The following is a 13,545-nucleotide window of genomic DNA, read 5'->3' as shown; positions in this document are numbered from 1 at the left end:
TGTATTCTCCTTACTTATTAGTCCTCCTAAAATGAACTTGCATCATCTTGCATTTTTCTGGGTCAAATTCCATTTGCCACTGTACAGCCCAGCTAATGAGCTCTTCCTTATCATCCTGCAATCTAAGACTTCCCTCCTGTCTATTTACCACATCGCCAACTTTTGTGTCATCTGCAAACTTGCCAATCAAACCTCCGGTCTCGATGATAATTGTGTTTTTCTGCTGTTGATTGAGGGATAATTATTGTCCAGAACATCAGGGATAACTTCCCCTGCTCTTCTTTGAATTTCTCACACTCACCTGTGAGGGTAGAGGGGGCCTCAGTTTAAGATTGCATCTGACAGACAGCTCCAACAGTACACCCTACACCAGAAGACAACCCCTCTGCACTGCAATACTCCCTACACCATTAGACAATCCCTCTGCACTGCAATACTCCCTACACCATTAGACAATCCCTCTGCACTGCAATACTCCCTACACCATTAGACAGTCCCTCTGTACTGCAATACTCCCTACACCATTAGACAACCCCTCTGCACTGCAGTGTGCCCTGCACCATTAGACACTCCCTCTGCACTGCAGTACGCCCTACACCATTAGACAATCCCTCTGCACTGCAGTACGCCCGACACCATTAGACACTCCCTCGGCACTGCAATACTCCCTACACCATTAGACACTCCCTCTGCACTGCAGCACTCCCTACACCATTAGACAATCCCTCTGCACTGCAGTACGCCCTACACCATTAGACAATCCCTCTGCACTGCAGTTCTCCCTATACCATTAGAAAATCCCTCTGCACTGCAGTACTCCCCTACACCGTTGGACAATCCCTCTGCACTGCAATACTCCCGACACCATTAGACACTCCCTCGGCACTGCAATACTCCCTACACCATTAGACACTCCCTCTGCACTGCAGCACTCCCTACACCATTAGACAGTCCCTCTGTACTGCAATACTCCCTACACCATTAGACAATCCCTCTGTACTGCAGTTCTCCCTATACCATTAGAAAATCCCTCTGCACTGCAGTACTCCCTGCACCATTAGACAATCCCTCTGCACTGCAGTACTCCCTACACCATTAGACAATCCCTCTGCACTGCAATACTCCCTAAACCATTAGACAACCCCTCTGCACTGCAGTGTGCCCTACACCATTAGACACTCCCTCGGCACTGCAGTACTCCCTACACCATTAGACAATCCCTCTGCACTGTAGTACGCCCTACACCATTAGACAGTCCCTCTGCACTGCAATACTCCCTACACCATTAGACAATCCCTCTGCACTGCAGTACGCCCTACACCATTAGACAATCCCTCTGCACTGCAGTACGCCCTACACCATTAGACAATCCCTCTGCACTGCAATACTCCCTACACCATTAGACAGCCGCTCTGCACTGCAGTACGCCCTACACCATTAGACAATCCCTCTGCACTACAGTGTGCCCTACACCATTAGATAATCCCTCTGTACTGCAATACTGCCTACACCATTAGACAATCCCTCTGTACTGCAGCACTCCCTACACCATTAGACAGTCCCTCTGCACTGCAATACTCCCTACACCATTAGACAATCCCTCTGCACTGCAATACTCCCTACACCATTAGACAGTCCCTCTGCACTGCAATACTCCCTACACCATTAGACAATCCCTCTGTACTGCAATACTCCCTACACCATTAGACAATCCCTCTACACTGCAATACTCCCTACACCATTAGACAGTCCCTCTACACTGCAATACTCCCTACACCATTAGACAATCCCTCTGCACTGCAATACTCCCTACACCATTAGACAATCCCTCTGCACTGCAATACTCCCTACACCATTAGACAATCCCTCTGCACTGCAGTACGCCCTACACCATTAGACAATCCCTCTGCACTGCAGTACGCCCTACACCATTGGACAATCCCTCTGCACTGCAATACTCCCTAAACCATTAGACACTCCCTCTGCACTGCAATACTCCCTACACCATTAGACAATCCCTCTGCACTGCAGTACGCCCTACACCATTGGACAATCCCTCTGCACTGCAATACTCCCTACACCATTGGACAATCCCTCTGCACTGCAATACTCCCTACACCCCAGATTAATGGTAGACTCCGTGTTATTCGAGCATGTTCAAGTGTCAATTGTTTTATTATCTTCTGTGGTCCTCTAGTAACTGAAGCGTCCGATGTTGGATTGACTTGGACATTCACAGGACCGGAAGTCATGTTCTTATTATTGGTGCGTGGGGAACATCTGCACGTTGGATGCTGCGAGTTTGAGGTAGAATAAACTGAACCAGGTTTCAGTAATTTCTGCCACGTGGGCCGGTCGCCTGTAGTGTTTTCCCAAGCGAGCCAGCCTGAAATGCAGACGTTTGCACTGCTATTTTTTTAAGGGTGTCCTGACGTCGTTTGTAGTGACCACTTTGATGCCGTTTGTCCTGAAACAGATCCCCATAGAAGATCTGCTCAGGGCTTCTGTAATCATCCATAGGGGAGACACGACCACCCCAGCTTAGCACAGCCCAGACCAGTTTGTCGTGTGACACACCGATGTCGACATTCAGCAACCTCAGGCCAAATACTGGTGGGTGAGACACAATGAGGTAATTTGGCAGGGGTTAATAACCAACTCGAAGCAGCCCACTGTGGGGGCTGGATGCTGCAATGGTTTCGATATTCTTACAACCTTGGGAGTCCATTCCAAGGGTTGAAGTGAATTTGGAATGATGCAGATCAGTTCCTCTGTGGTTTGGGTCCCAGCACGAAAGAGTCCTCAGGCACAGCCTGAACAGTATACAACCCAACACAAGTGCTGAAATCCTATCGCCATAACCCACAGTGTGCCACAGTGTTTTATGTGCATGGCCGCTGTAACCCCTCTCATGTGCCACATTCCCCTCTCACGACTCCCGGCATGTGCAACTCTTTATTTTCTCCTCTATGAGTCTCCTAACTTAACACTCCTTGTTCCACTTTGCAAGCTCACGATTTTAGGGGCAGGGCCAGAGGTCTCACGAGGGGAGTTTAACTCTTCCCTCACCCAGTATCCATATTGTAGCTGGCTGGAGGCTGGCTGTCACTGGATAATAGTGAACTGCAGTTGATACTTCCTTTCCCCAATCAGACAAGATCAGTGAACCCTGCCTCCCTGGCATTTCCAGGAATCAATCACAAAGATGTTGGCATGAGCAAAGTACAGGAGAAAAATCAAAAGAGCATTGGACAAAAAGACTGTGAATGTTGTTTCTCATTTTCCATTTGCACTTTGATCTGTTAGTTACATAAATATTGGAGAAGGGGTGAAAGAAAGGCTGTTTACCTGACAGTCCAGCATCATCCAAGGCCTTTCTGGTTTGGCTGAGAATGAGGGCATCATGATGTACATACAGGGTGATGAAACCTCCATGAATACCTCCACCCACAGCTGGTATCGTCTCTGTGGTATGGCTGACGGTTGGTTGAACAGTGGCAAACAGCGAAGGCCTTCAGTTCTGGAAATTGGTCCTCCCAAACTTGGGTTGTTTTTGGAAAAAGCGTGCTGAGCTTGGCCCTGGCTGGGTTACAGATCTGATGGTGGAGGAAGACCGGCTTTCAGCTGGTAACAGCCTCACCCGAGTCTGCAGACGGTGGATTCAAGGCTGATTACTCTTTGTGGGATCCCGCAAAGTGGCTGCTCTACTTTCTACCTACCAATGACTATACACTTCAAATCGTCCCTCGGGATCCCCCGACAATGTGAAAGATGCTCTATAAATGCAAGACCTTCTTTGATGTGACACATAAAATATTTTAGTTTAAGTGTCATTTATGAACATGAACCCAGTCACAAAGGTGGGTGGGAAATGGCCGTCAATCTGATTTCTTTCTCTTTATTTGTTTCCATCAGAACTGGAAATGGCACAAGCAGAAAAGGAAAATGAGCTGGTTGAGCTTAAAAAGGAGATTGAGGATCTGGATGAATATAAAGTAAGTGAACCTCTTGCCTGAATGTGGTAGTCACCACTGATGTATATACTGTATATATATATATATATATGTGTTTTACGGTAAGGCCCCTGTACTACAGGTACGGGGTAGGTCCCTGCCTGCTGGCTCCGCCCAGTAGGCGGAGTATAAATGTGTGTGCTCTCAGAACAGCAGCCATTTCACCAGTTGCTGTCGGAGGCCACACATCTCTGGGTAATAAAGCCTCAATTACATTCTACTCTCGTCTCGTTGTAATTGATAGTGCATCACTGAGTAAAACATTGCAGCTGGGCAGTCTTTTTTTCTTCAGGCAACCAAACTGAAACTTGGTTCGACAGTATAGTGGTTACCTCAGTGGACAAGCGATCCAGCGAATGAGAGTTCAAAATGCACTGTGTCAGTTTTAAATATCCAGCAGTTTAAAGCTGGTCTTGTTAATGGTGATGGGTAAACTGAGTGTTCTAACCTGAAAGGTTAACTCAGATGCTCTTCACAGATTCTGCTTGTCCTGCAGAAATTTTTCAGCATTTTCTGCTTTGACTTCAGATTTCCAGCACTCGTGAAGGTGTCGGCTTTTCATAAAAACCCAGACTAGCCTCTTTCAGGAGGGAATCCTCGCATTCTGATGACTAAAACACAGATATGCACAGGCACAGTAGCAGAAAAGCTTATCTAGTACTAGCCACTGCTCCCTCTCCCCATTCCCTCCCCTGCTCCCCCTCCCCATTCCCCTGACAATGAGGTCCCTTCCCCGTCCCTTCCCCGAGGAGACTGGCATTTTTCTCAATGGTTGCTGAAGGTCAATCACCTCTGTCCCGGGACATCACTTGCAGGAGTTGCTCAGGGCAGTGTCCTCGGATCAACCACCTTCAGCTGCATCATCAATAATCTTGCTCCAACATAAGGTTAGAAGTGGGGATGTTCACTGAAGGTTGTACAATGTTCAGTACAATTCACATCTCCTCAGATACTGAAGGAGTCTGTGCCCACATGCAGCAAGACCTGGACAACATTCAGACTTGGATTGATGAGCAGCATGTAAAATTCTCATGACATAGGTGATCATCTCCAACAGAATCTAACCGTCTCTCCCATGGGGCGCGATCTAACCAAATTTGTTTTAAGTGTGGTAGCAAGTGAATCGCTGGGTGATTGCCGATGGTCGATCTGGTGAGGCCGTTCCCGGTATCTAACGATAATTAGGGCACTTAATGATGTCTCACGGGCTTTATGTCGGAAATGACTGTCCCTCCATCTGATTTGCTGTGATTGCTCCTGGCAGCTCCCCGCTAGGGGGAGCATCACATAAACTGATCCCACCGAGCAAACCCCAGACAACACGCAGCCATGCCACCGCGCTGACCAGCTCCACAATTTGGTGATGCCGACACGGCCAGGCTCATGGACGTGGTTGGGTCCAGAAGGGATACCCTCCTGCCCCGAGGAGGTTGGAGGGTCAGCCACAGGTCAACCAGTGCCACCTGGGAGGCAGTGGTGACAGTCGTCAGCACAGTGTGACCAGGAGGACCACCACCCAATGCTGCAAGAAGATCGGTCAGCACCGCCGGGCAACACGGGTGACTTGGCATCGGCCCCCTGCCATTCCCAGATGCCCCTCTCGGTGACCCTGCGCCTGGCACTGCCTCACTCAGTACAATACTGTGCCCATGCCCCAGCACACCCTGGCACTCAGCCACTAAAGCAGCCGTCTGGCATCACCCTCTGTCTCCTACAGCTAAGCCAATTTTGAATCTACCTTATCAAGTTACTCTGTATACCAAATGCATTTGACTTCTTTATAAGCCTCCCATGTGGGACCTTGTCAAAAGCTTTGCAGAAATCCGTGTAAACTACATCAACTGCACTACCCTCATCTACACACCTGGTCACATGCTCAAATAATTCAATCAAATGCTGACTACCCCTGATCAAACCTTTCCTCCCCAAGTAGGGATAGATTCTCTCCTTCAGAAGTTTCTCCAATACACTTACTGGTCTGTGATTCCCTAGCTTATCTCGACAACCTTGCTTAAATAGTGGGACCACATTAGCTGTTCCCCAGACCTCTGGCACCTCCCCTGAGCCAGAGAGGGGTAAATATTTGGGTTAGAGCCCCGGCAATCTCCTCCCTCGCCTCCCATAGCAGCTTGGGACCCAATTCATCCAGACCTGGAGACTTGTCCACTTTTAAGCCAGCCACGCCTCCAATACCTTGTCACTCTCTATGGCAATTTGCTCAAGAACCTCACAGTGTCTCTCTCCCCTTGGAAAATGAAATGAAAATCGCTTACTGTCACAAGTAGGCTTCAAATTAAGTTACTGTGAAAAGTTGCCCTAGTCGCCACATTCCGGCGCCTGTTCGGGGAGGCTGGTACGGGAATTGAACCGTGCTGCTGGCCTACTTTGGTCTGCTTTCAAAGACAGCTCTTTAGCCCTGTGCTAAACCAGCCCCAAGTTCCATATCTACCTTCTCATTCTCATGGGTGAAGACATGTGAATTATTCGTTCAACACCCTACCAATGGCCTCGGGAATCACCCAGCGATTCCCGCTTGTTACCACACAGAACAAATTTGGTTAGATCGCGCCCATGGGGAGATGGTTAGATTCTGATCACTTATGTCATGAGAATTTTACGGGCAGCATGGTAGCATAGTGGTTAGCACAGTTGCTTCACAGCTCATGGGTCCCAGGTTCGATTCCCGGCTTGGGTCACTGTCTGTGCGGAGTCTGCACGTTCTCCCCGTGTCTGCGTGGGTTTCCTGCGGGTGCTCCGGTTTCCTCTCACAATCCAAAGATGTGCAGGTTAGGTGGATTGGCCACGATAAATTGCCCTTAGTGTCCAAAAAGGTTAGGTGGGGGTTACTGGGTAACGGGGATAGGTTCCAAGTGTGGGCTTAAGTGGGGTGCTCTTTCCAAGGGCCAGTGCAGACTCAATGGGCTGAACAGCCTTCTTCTGCATTGTAAATTCTATTATTCTATGCCCTCTGGTTCCACCCACAGATTTCCCCCTTGGTTCCAAATGGATACTATCCTTTCCTGGTTATCCTCTTCCCATTGGTATACTTACAGAATATCTTGGGATTTTCCCTACTTTTGCCAACCAGAACTTTCTCATACTCCCTCTTCACTTCCTTAAACTCCATCCTGCACTTTGTGTACTCCACTAATGCCGCTGTTGATTTGCTCCCCTTGTATTTGCTAAAAGTCCCTCTTTTCCTTCTCATGATATCCTGAATATCTCTGCTTATCCCTGGTTCTCTGGGCTTGTTACTCCCTCATATTACCCCAGAACATGTTGGGCCTGTATCTTCCCCATTTCTTTTTCTACGTTCCCCCCACTGCTCTTCTGTAGATATTCCCACAAGTAACTCTTTCCAGTTTACCTTGGCCAGATCCTGCCTTATTTTACTAACGTCCGCTCTCCCCCAATCCAAAATCTTTTTTTTGCAACTTGTTTATTTCTTTGTCAATAACAAACTTAAATTGTACCATGTTGTGGTCACTATTGCCAACACATCAACTACCTATCCAGTTTAATTCCCCAAAGTTAGATCCAGCACTGCACCATCCCTTCTGGGATCTTCTATATAATTGAGCTAAAATGTTCTCCTGCATACATTTTAATAACTCCACTTCATCTAAGCCCTTAACACTTTCCAAAACCTGTCCATCATCGACAGGGCACAAGTCAGGAGTGTGATGGAATATTCCCCACTTGCCTGGATGAGTGCAGCTCCAACAACAATCAAGAAGCCTTACCAGGACAAAGTAACCCACTTGATGAGCACCCTATCCACCACCCTAAACATTCACTCCATCCACCACCGATGCACAGTAACAGTAGTGTGTCCCATGTACAAGATACACTGCAGGAACTCAACAAGACCCCTTCGACATCACCTTCCAAACCCAAACCTTCTACCATCAAGAAGGACAAGGGCAGCAGGAGCAAAGGAACCCCACCACCTGGAGGTTCCCCACCGAATCGCTCACCATCCTGACTTAGAAATATATCGCCGTTCCTTCACTGTCACTGGGTGAAAATCCGGGAACTCCCTCCTTACCAGGACATGGGTGTACCTACACCACATTGACTGATGCAGTTTATGAAGGTGGCTCACCACCAAAACAATTGGGTATGGACAATAAATGCTGGCCTTGCCAGTGATGTCCACATCATATGAATGAATATAAAAAAGGGCCCATTCCACTCAGTCTTTCCTCATTGGACAGCCTTCTCACCCCAGGAGTCAATAGTCATACCTCTTCGAAAACAAATATATCCTTCCTCATGTAAGGAGATCAAAACTTTTATGCAGTAAATCACGTTGAGGTACAGATCAACCACAACCTGACTGCTTCCACTGGCTTGAGCTCCTGAATAACCTCCTCCTCTTTCTGTGCTCGGGTAAATGACAGAGTCACTGGGAGGTGCCTGGAGATCTGCTCTGCACCAAGAGCCATGTTGACCAAGGAAGTTAGACGAAAAAAGCTGAGAGAAATCAGAGAGCAATCAAAATCAGTCATGGTGAAACAATTGTTTTTATCCTGGCCCATTAGGAACTGCGGGCACAGCAGCTGGCCAAAATCAGTGAACTGGACAAACTGGTGATGGATGCCCGAGCCAAACACTCACAGTGTGTATACGACCTCAAACTCAACTTCAACAAGGAGAAGGCCGAGTATAAACAGAACGCCAGGAAGATGGTGAAGCAGCTGGAGAAAGATGCAAACAAGGTGAGCAAGGAAGGGCTCGGGACTTCAAACTCCAAAATGACACTGAAATAACACAGTTGGCAAATCAGCGAGGCAATTTTATGTGGGGAGCGTTTATCAGTTTAATTATTCCAGAGGTCTTTCCTTCACCCTTTTCTCATGCTTCTCTCCTCCACTGTTTTCTCCTCTCATTCTTGCTGAGATGTGATTCAACGGAGGCAGTCACCCTCCCTCACCCTGTCTTCATTCTTCACCGTGCTAAACCAGCCCCAAGTTCCATATCTACCTTCTCACCCAGGCACGATAACATCATTTAAGATGCATCGAGACAGATATATGAACAGGCGGGGAACAGAGGGAAGTAGATCCTTGGAAAATAGGCAACAGGTTTAGATAAAGGATCTGGATTGGTGCAGGCTGGGAGGGCAGAAGGACCTGTTCCTGTGCTGTAATTTTCTTTGTTCTTGTTCTGGTGGGAACGTTTACAATGCGGTACAACGGGTTGATTGATAATCAGCACTGGAATCCTCCCACCACTTAAAAGATGTTTGTGTATGTGTGTGTGTGAAGATAAAATCATAAAGAATCATGATGATGGAGGCGAACAGTCTCTCCATGTGTAGTATTATTGTCATTAAAATAGTATGACGGCAAGTGGGATGGAAATTTTCGGAAATGAGAGGAGAAGGGGATTAAGACACTAAAAGATTTGTTTCTTAGGGGTTGGTTTGCAGGATTGTAGGAGCTGGAAGCGAAGTATGGACTGGAGCAGGGGGAAATGTTTAGATACATACAGGTTCGAGATTTTGCCAGAAAGGAGATACAGAGCTTCCCGGTGGAGTCGGCCTCCACATTGCTGGAGGAGGTGCTGACGACAGGGGGACTGGAGAAAGGGGGTAGTGTCAGCGGTTTACGGAGCTATTTTGGAAGAGGAGAAGGCACCACTGGAAGGGATCAAAGCAAAGTGGAAGAGTTGAAAGAGGATATGGAGGAGGGGTTCTGGTGTGAGATGCTCCGGAGAGTGAACGCCTCCCCCTCGTGCGCGAAGTTGGGGCTGATACAGCTGAAGGTGGTATACAGAGCGCACCTCATGAGGGCGAGCATGAGCCGATTCTTTGAAGGAGTAGAAGATGTGTGAGAACGTTGCGGGGGGGGGGGGGGGGGGGGGGCTAATCACTCAGGAAAAAGATAATGTTGTGAAGGAGAATGCTGAGACCCAGGCGATTAGAATAGATGGCATTGAGGTGCGTAGGGAAGAAGTGTTGGCAATTCTGGACAAGGTGAAAATAGATAAGTCCCCGGGGCCTGATGGGATTTATCCTAGGATTCTCTGGGAAGCCAGGGAAGAGATTACTGAGCCTTTGGCTTTGATTTTTATATCATCATTGGCTACAGGAATAGTGCCAGAGGACTGTAGGATAGCAAATGTGGTCCCTTTGTTCAAGAAGGGGAGTAGAGATAACCCTGGTAACTATAGGCCGGTGAGCCTCACGTCTGTTGTGGGTAAAGTCTTGGAGAGGATTATAAGAGATACGATTTATAATCATCTAGATAGGAATAATATGATTAGGGATAGTCAGCATGGTTTTGTGAAGGGTAGGTCATGCCTCACAAACCTTATCGAGTTCTTTGAGAAGGTGACTGAACAGGTAGACGAGGGTAGAGCAGTTGATGTGGTGTATATGGATTTCAGTAAAGCGTTTGATAAGGTTCCCCACGGTCGGCTATTGCAGAAAATACGGAGGCTGGGGATTGAGGGTAATTTAGAGATGTGGATCAGAAATTGGCTAGTTGAAAGAAGACAGAGGGTGGTGGTTGATGGGAAATGTTCAGAATGGAGTTCAGTTACGAGTGGCGTACCACAAGGATCTGTTCTGGGGCCGTTGCTGTTTGTCATTTTTATAAATGACCTAGAGGAGGGCACAGAAGGATGGGTGAGTAAATTTGCAGACAACACTAAAGTCGGTGGAGTTGTAGACAGTGCGGAAGGATGTTGCAGGTTACAGAGGGACATAGATAAGCTGCAGAGCTGGGCCGAGAGGTGGCAAATGGAGTTTAATGTGGAGAAGTGTGAGGTGATTCACTTTGGAAAGAATAACAGGAATGCGGAATATTTGGCTAATGGTAAAATTCTTGGTAGTGTGGATGAGCAGAGGGATCGCGGTGTCCATGTACATAGATCCCTGAAAGTTGCCACCCAGGTTGATAGGGTTGTGAAGAAGGCCCATGGTGTGTTGCCTTTATTGGTAGAGGGATTGAGTTCTGGAGCCATGAGGTCATGTTGCAGCTGTACAAAACTCTAGTACGGCCGCATTTGGAGTATTGCGTACAGTTCTGGTCGCCTCATTATAGGAAGGACGTGGAAGCTTTGCAATGGGTACAGAGGAGATTTACCAGGATGTTGCCTGGTATGGAGGGAAAAACTTATGAGGAAAGGCTGATGGACTTGAGGTTGTTTTCGTTAGAGAGAAGAAGGTTAAGAGATGACTTAATAGAGGCATACAAAATGATCAGAGGGTTAGATAGGGTGGACAGCGAGAGCCTTCTCCCGCGGATGGAGGTGGCTAGCACAAGGGGATATAGCCTTAAATTGAGGGGTAATAGATATAGGACAGAGGTCAGAGGTAGGTTTTTTACGCAAAGAGTGGTGAGGCCGTGGAATGTCCTACCTGCAACAGTAGCGAACTCGCCAACATTGAGGGCATTTAAAAGTTTATTGGATAAGCATATGGATGAAAATGGCATAGTGTAGGTTAGATGGCCTTTAGTTTTTGACTTCCCATGTCGGTGCAACATCGTGGGCCGAAGGGCCTGTACTGCGCTGTATCGTTCTATGTTCTATGTTCTATATGTTTTGGTCCTGTCCAAAGCTAGAGGATTACTGAAAGGAGGTTTTTAGGATAATTTCTAAAGTGGTGCACGTGAAACTGGACCCGGGCCCCCGGGAGGCCCTATTCGGGGTGTCGGACCAGCCGGGATTGGAAACTGGTGCGGAGGCAGATGTAGCCTTCGCCTCGTTGATCACCCGAAGGCGGATCCTGATAGGTTGGAGAACAGCCTCTCCACCCTGTGCCCTGGCGTGGCGGGGGAACCTGTTGGAATTCTTGACTCTTGAGAAGGTTAAGTTTGAACTGCGGGGAAGGATGGAGGGGTTCTACAATTCATGGGCATTATTCATTATACACTTTCAAGAACGGGATAACATTGAACATTAGTTGGAGGGGATGGGTGGGAGGGTTGGTGGGGGGGGGGGGGGGGGGGCTGTGTGTATTACGGGTGACTATGGGTAATCCCTGATTCCTTTTTGTCATTTGTTTGTGTGAACATGGGGATAATGTTGGGGGTTTGGTGGGAGGATGGCATCGTTGTTATTGATATGGGGATTGACATATTTGTTACTGACTATTGTTTATTGATGGTGGGGTGTAAATTTGGGAGAAAATGTGAAACGGGAGGAGAATAAAAAAATTTTTTTTAAAAATAGTCCGATGGCGGGAAGCACTGGGGAGCTGATCCAATGCAGATCCTCAAAACTTTACCAGCACCTCTCCCACCCGTGGGAACCAGTAAACTCCTGGCTATGACCCTGCTTCTACACACCATGGTAGACTGGCAAACCCTCAGGAATTGGGTGAAGGCCCATAGTACAGGAGACAAACCAGCTTAAAAAGAGTGGGACTGTAGACATTGATTTTTTATAAATTTAAAGTACTCAATTCATTTTTCCAATTAAGGGGCAATTTAGTGTGGCCAATACATTAACACAGTGTGTTGGTTTCAAAAGCCTGCAGGTTAAGAGGACAAAGGAGAAAACTGATGTTGAAGGTAATATGTCAAGTTTCAAACCATGTCTTCTGTCCGCCCCACAGGAGGCAGTCTGCTGCCTGATTGAGCACATCGAATCAATCAAGGTGGAGAATCAGCAACTGCGAGAGGTACTGGTGTGTTTGATCCGACGCTCCCGGGTCCTCCGTGAACAGCAGGAGGAGCTCGAGGCACAGCACAAGCAACTGCTGCAGGAGAAAGACTACTGCAGCAAGTTGAGGACACTGCGGTACAGGAAGCAACTCAGCGACTATGTGGAGCCAAAGGTCAAGGAGCTGCCTAAAGTCGAGGAGGAGCCAGAAATCAAGGAGCTGCCAAAGGTGAAGGTGGAGCCAGTAATAAAGGAGCAGCCAAAGGTAAAGGAGGAGCCAGAGTCTGAGGAGTTGTCAGAGACCAAGGAAGAGCTGACGCTCGAGGAGCAAGAGGAGAACGATCTAGATGACGATGATCTAGACAGTGATGATGATGATGATGATGATGATGATCTAGATGACGAGTAGTTAGCCAAGCTGGAAGAGGCTGGGCTGGAGAATAGAAAGTGCCAGAACCATGCAACTTACAGGCAGCCCTGACTCATTTAATCAGCTGTCTCTCCTGTGTATATATGACAAATATTGCTTGACCCAAGGAAGATATCAGAATCATCCTCTTCCAGTTTTTCTTTTTTCCCAAAATTCTGCAACTTGATTGTTGTCTCCATCAATGAATATTAAACTGATGTATTGTACAGTCTCGAGTACGAGTAATTTCTTTAAATACACATTTGCTTCCCAACCACAGATCTTCTCCACCCAAAGTGCACACAGTCAGTTTTCCACAATTGTTTTTGGAGGTTGCAAAGACACATGTAATGCTAGTGTTCCTCAGCATAGTCATGGGCTGCCTTCTCAAAAAGATTTAAACTATTTTTCTGTGAACTATTTTTGGGATGTAAACGCCTAAAGATGACCATGAAACCATTGATAGTTACAAAAACCCATCTGGTTCACTAATGTCCTTTAGGGGAG

General features: G+C 47.4%; 1 protein-coding gene across 6 annotated transcripts in view; it reads left to right on the top strand.

The window, feature by feature from the left end:
* Positions 1–13,267, top strand: part of ccdc166 (coiled-coil domain containing 166) — an 88,761-nt gene extending 75,494 nt beyond the window's left edge. For all 6 annotated transcript variants that reach the window (XM_038793171.1, XM_038793172.1, XM_038793170.1 and 3 more), the window contains 3 exons: positions 3,916–3,995; positions 8,558–8,734; positions 12,583–13,267. In XM_038793171.1, coding sequence (XP_038649099.1) covers positions 3,916–3,995; positions 8,558–8,734; positions 12,583–13,038 — 713 coding nt within the window. In that variant the 3' untranslated portion in view covers positions 13,039–13,267. The remainder of the gene's footprint in view (positions 1–3,915; positions 3,996–8,557; positions 8,735–12,582) is intronic.
* The last annotated feature ends 278 nt before the right edge of the window (positions 13,268–13,545 follow it).

Source organism: Scyliorhinus canicula, chromosome 3, assembly GCF_902713615.1.
Source record: "Scyliorhinus canicula chromosome 3, sScyCan1.1, whole genome shotgun sequence".
Classification (NCBI taxonomy): Eukaryota; Metazoa; Chordata; class Chondrichthyes; order Carcharhiniformes; family Scyliorhinidae; genus Scyliorhinus; species Scyliorhinus canicula.
This window is presented reverse-complemented; position numbering and strand designations above follow the sequence as displayed.